We start from the raw sequence: 5708 nt of genomic DNA, 5'->3' as shown, positions 1-5708 counted from the left end.
ACGTAAAAAACTAGTTTCCGAACGTCTTGGTCGTCCCTTGACGTTTGACTTCCAAAGTCTTTAAAACTGAATTACAAGGCTATTCTTCATTATTTTGACAAGTTATTAATGCATAAAACCCATGTGAGGCTCTACTTTATCCTACTTTATTTTGAGGGTCGTTACAATGACCCACTTAGCTTATCACCCAATGCACTAGGCGATGGTCCCAGCTCGCCTAAAGTTCCAGAATGTGGCCATGGCTGAAGACCACGCATGAATACTCTCCAACCAGGTTGGCGCATCGCCCAATCCACTAGGTGACCCGACCCAGCTCGCCCTTTGGCACTTCGGGTCACTTTTGGGCCCTTTTATCCTCATACTATAAATAGCTAGTTTAGGTTCATTTTAGACTTAGATTATTTTGAATGTTGAAAACTGAAAACTCATGTTTGAGTATTGAGAGCTTGGTTAAGTTGTTGTTGAACTTTGTTAGAAACGTTGGTTGCTTGGGATATTGATTCCCTTGAGGTCATCGTAAGAGTTAGGTTCTATAGTTGGATCAACGAATCGAGGTCATTGGGTTTTAATATACCCTTTGGTTGCCTTTTGTTTCCTCTTGTATGTCTATCTATCTATATTTACTTTATTGTCTTTCGATATCCGCATATTATCATCGTTTCTCTTGTGAGAATCGTATCAATTGGTATCAGAGCCGAGCTTAGTATTGTTCCTACGATTCTAGTCTTGGATTTTGTTGTTACAAAAAAAGTCTGTTCATTTTCGTTTTTGTGAAATTGCTGAAATGGGTCTTGTTAATTTGAGTCTTGTTTGAGTTTCTAAGGTTGGAATAGTGTTCTCCAACCCTATTTGAGTCTTAGGCTGAGATTGGAAGGATTTTGGTGCCATATTGAAGATTCCACCATTGAAGACTTTCAAGAAGCTTGGAGAAGACAAAGTGGGTTTCTTAAATCTGAAGGTTTTGGTTTGGAATTGAAGGTTAAAACGTATTGGATGTTGTTCCCCTCAGCAAGGAGAGCCTTCACCTAAATTTTCGTGAAATTTTGAGACAAAAATTTTAAGGGTTTTATTTTGGGTGTTCATCTTGTTCTTGAAGTTCTTGAAGTTCTTGAAGAACATTCAAACCTTCAAGGAAGGGAATCTTTGAAAATAAAGTGTTTGATTCAAAAGGGGAAGAAATAGAAAGAGTAAAAATGTTTATTAAAGAGGGAATTTACCAAAAGGGGTAAATACTAAGGACAAGAGTTGGAGGGGACCATAGGATCTTCCAATTCAAAAATTGCAGTTGCAGCAGTGTTCCATTAGGTGATCAAGAACGGGGATCACCTAACCACTCCGCGACTCGCCCTTTGGGTAGGTTGTCGCCGAAGTGGTTGCCAAATCGAGGGAGCTACTGGAAAATTTGGCGAGACCAAGCCTATTCGCCGAGTTCCATTGGCGAGTCGCCAAACTTCCTCTCACCTCGCTGAGTTGCCTTGGCGGACTGTTGAGTTTGGTGAGCCTATCTTCAAGTTGGCGAGATGAACTTTACTTTTGGCGAAGAAAAGAAGTCATTCGGCGATCTTAAACTCAAGTTACTCCTAATCTCAGGTTTTAAATTCTTAGTTTCTTTTCTTATGATTCTCAAACGTTCTCAAGAATCCTAAACCGGTTTTCAACTCGTAAATACTTTACTTGTTGACTATTGGTTCTTGAATTCAATTCTTTGTTTGTACCTTTTCTTTTCGTGCTTTTTTTGTTTTAATTCGTAGTTAATTCTTGATTCAAGTCCGTTTGTTTCAATTGAATTGTATGTTCTTCTTAAAACAAGAATCTATTATAACCAAGAGCAGAAATTGGTACCTAGTGACCAATGGAGTACAAACGATTGTCAACATTAGCCGCACCAATTTGAGAGGCAATCAAAGGTGTGTAAACACGAGCGATTGTGAGTTCATTTTATTAACGCTAACGTTTTTTGATGCGTTTGTGAGTTGTTTTAATGTCAGGTACCATAGAGACAGGAGGAGATACTCAAGCACCTGTCGAAAAAATTACTTTGGCAACCTTATTGGAAGTGTTGAACAATGTGAGGGATGATCTATCAATGATGGATGGGAGGTTGACCACTGTGGAAGGTAGAGTCAACTCCAATGAATCCACACCACAAGATACCTTTCGTGCTTCTACAAGTGGGAATGATCACACTAATTCTCCTACTCTCACACCCGGAACCCTCCACCAAGCTTTGCACCCAACTTTCAATCAATTGGGTTCAAATAGACAAAGTTCCAATCGACCGTTCCATTTTTTGCTTAGTCAAGAAGCTCCACCAAATCAAAGCCATCCTTACCAAACACCACTTAACCAAAATATTCCCTACCAAAGACCACAACCACAACCAAATCCCATGAATGAGGTGAGGAATGATGAAGATCAAGGAGGTTATGAAGGAGAAGGTGAAGAAGCGTCGTGGAATGAGTCACCAAGAAATCGACCAAGAGGTCAAGTCTTGCAAGGTGGACCAAGAGGTAGATTGGGTCCAATGCCATTTGATAGGAGACAACATGGAAACCACCCTCAAGGTGGAGATCAAAGGGAAGTCAATGTCAATCATGAGGTTGGTCGGGAAGCTACAGAAGAACATGGTAACCGCTATCAAGGAGGGCATTCAAGGGGCTACCATTACAATGACCAAGGTGGCCATGGAGGCCGAGATGTTGGCATCAACTCTATCAAAATGACTCTTCCAACATTTAAAGGGGAATGTAATCCCGATGTTTACTTAGAATGGGAGTCGCAATGTGACCAGATTTTCAATGTCAATGATTTGGCGGAGGTCAAAAGTAGTTGCTATGCTATCGCCCAATTTGAAGGGTATGATGTCACATGGTGTGAGTACATGAAGAGGTATCACTAAGTTGTTCAAGAAGGTCATCCTCCACCTTGGCCCGAATTGAAAAGATTGATGAGATTTAAGTATGTGCCGGAAAGATACCTCCAAGGGTTACTTGCCAAATTGTACAACTTGAGGCAAGGAAGTATAAGTGTTGAAGCCTATCATGATGAATTCCAAAACATAGTCATGAAGCTCGAATATCGAGAGATTGAAGAGCATGCCATGATTCGCTTCAAGGTAGGGTTGAACAAAGAGATTTCTTCGAAGATGACCATTCATAGGTTTGCTACTTTGAATGATGTCTTTGAGGCAGCCCATGAGATAGAATTGAAATTCAAGGAGGAGAAAGTGTCTAAGTATAAGACTTCATCTTCCAATTCTTGGAGCAAGAAACAAAGGGGGAGCTCAAACACATCATCGGGTTGGAACAAGGGTTCAAATGTCAAGAAACCTTATGAGAAGAATCCCTTCGAAGGAAACACTCTAAAGTACCCACCTAGAGACAAAGGTATCACTGACCCAACCAAGTTCCCTCAAGGTATTCAATGTCACAAGTGTAGGGGATGGGGTCATATAATGCGTAAGTGTCCCAATCGATTGAATTCTCTAATGCAAGGAGGGGAGATTTATTTAAGTGCTGAGGAAGAGCCAACAGGTGAATGTGAAGAAGATCCTCAAGAAGAGGATGAGTTCGAAGGTGGAGAAGACGAGGAACCATATCTTTGTGTCAAAGAAGGAGAGAGTGTTGTTCCTCTATATGTGGTGAGGCGAGCAATGATTAGTAAAGCTTTGGATGATCTGAGCCAAAGAGAGAATCTATTTCACTCCAAATGCTTCATCAAGGACAGTGTGTGTTCCTTAATCATTGATAGTGGAAGTTGTACCAATGTTGCTAGCACTACGTTAGTGGAATTCTTGAAACTTCCTACCACTAAGCATGCTACACCTTACAAACTTCAATGGTTGAGTGAGTGTAGAGAATTGAGAGTACATCTCCAAGTGATGATCAAGTTTAAGATTGGGAAGTATCAAGAAGAGGTTCTATGTGATGTGGTCCCAATGCAAGCTTGTCATGTGCTACTCGGGAGGCCGTGGCAACATGATCGTTCAACCAAACATGATGGGAGGACCAACAAGTATTCACTTGTATTGAATGATCGTAAGTATGTCCTTCACCCTGTGTCACCCTCTCAAGTCAATGATGTATATCAAAGGATGAGTGAGTCAAGGGAGAAGAAGAGGTGTGAAGAGGAACAGGAGGAGGCCGAGAGCCAAGAGGAGGAGGAGAGGAGGAAGTTGAAAGGAAAGGCCCAAGTATTGTTGGCTAATTACAAGGAGATAAGGGAGGAAATCGAGTCCGAAAGTTCGTTGATCCTTATCACACATAGGAATCATGTGCTACAAACTAACCAATCTCATTCTTCTCTTCCCAATTCTATTTCCTTTATTTTGCAGGATTATGAGGATGTCTTCCCAGAGGAGCTTCCAAGTGGATTGCCCCCTCTTAGGGGAATTGAGCACCAAATTGATTTTGTGCCGAGATCACAATTGCCAAACAAGCCGTCTTATCGAAGCAATCCGGAGGACACCAAGGAGCTACAAAGGCAAGTTGAGGAACTCCTCAACAAAGGTTATGTGAAGGAGAGCATGAGTCCATGTGCCGTGCCGGTTCTATTTGTTCCAAAGAAAGATGGAACATGGCGCATGTGTGTTGATTGTCGAGCCGTCAACAAAATTACAGTAAAGTATTGTCATATTATTCCTAGGTTAGATGATATGCTTGATGAATTGAATGGCTCTTGTGTGTTTTCAAAGATTGTTCTTAGGAGTGGTTATCATCAAATCCGGATGAACCCTGGTGATGAATGGAAAACCACATTAAGACCAAGTATTGTCTATATGAATGGTTGGTGATGCCATTTGGTCTCACTAATGCTCCTAGTACCTTTATGCGCCTCATGAATCATGTGATGAAACCTTTTATAGGGAAATTTGTGGTTGTCTATTTTGATGATATCTTGATTTATAGCAAGACCATGCATGATCATGTTGAGCATTTGAGATGTGTGTTTGATGTGCTTAGGAAGGAACAGCTTTATGCTAATCTTGATAAGTGTTCATTTTATGTTGATGAAGTTGTCTTCTTGGGTTTTAATGTGAGTTCAAGAGGGGTTGAAGTTGACGAGTCTAAAATTGAGGCTATTAAGAATTGGCCGATTCTGAAATCCATAAGTGATGTTAGAAGCTTTCATGGGTTGGCTAGTTTTTATAGATGATTTGTCAAAGGTTTTAGTACCATAACAGCCCCCTTGACAAAGGTAATCCAAAAGGATAAACATTTTAAGTGGGGAGAGGAACAAGCCAAGGCTTTGAGGCTTTAAAATCCATGCTTAGTTCCGCTCCTTTGTTTCAATTATGTGATTTTGATAAAATGTTTGAAGTGGAATGTGATTTTAGTAAAGTAATGTCACGTCTCAAATCCCATTAAGATGGACAGGCACCCGATGCCCTCTAGGCCTGAGAGAACCAACATGTAACCTGTTCTTACTATGCATATAACTATGACAATCTTGTGATAAGTTCACATAGGATGCAGCGATACGAACCAACATAAGTAGACCAAAAACTTATATACAAGACTTGGCCGTTGAAGCCACAACTTGTTAAGACGCAACTGAACCATAAACATAAGTCTACAAAGCCTCTAAAAGATAGAAAACCTTAGAGTAGGTCGGGACAGACCCCACCTTACTCTTAACTACGATACAATACCCAAAATGAATCTACCAAAGACTTAGTAAAGCTCCGAATCAATCTGGAACTCACCAAA

The 5708-nt window shown here is 40.7% G+C and overlaps 1 protein-coding gene across 1 annotated transcript; it reads left to right on the top strand.

Annotated features, from left to right (window-relative positions):
- The first annotated feature begins 3064 nt into the window (after window positions 1-3064).
- LOC107058555 (uncharacterized) lies at window positions 3065-5154 on the top strand. Its single transcript, XM_015304389.1, has 2 exons — window positions 3065-4766; window positions 4865-5154. Exons 1-2 carry the CDS (start codon window positions 3065-3067, stop codon window positions 5152-5154), a joined length of 1992 nt encoding a protein of 663 aa, XP_015159875.1.
- The last annotated feature ends 554 nt before the right edge of the window (window positions 5155-5708 follow it).

This window comes from Solanum tuberosum, unplaced genomic scaffold (genome assembly GCF_000226075.1).
Source record: "Solanum tuberosum cultivar DM 1-3 516 R44 unplaced genomic scaffold, SolTub_3.0 scf00547, whole genome shotgun sequence".
In the NCBI taxonomy this organism is placed as follows: Eukaryota; Viridiplantae; Streptophyta; class Magnoliopsida; order Solanales; family Solanaceae; genus Solanum; species Solanum tuberosum.
The sequence above is the reverse complement of the archived record's forward strand: the minus strand, read 5'-3'. Positions and strand labels throughout refer to the sequence as shown.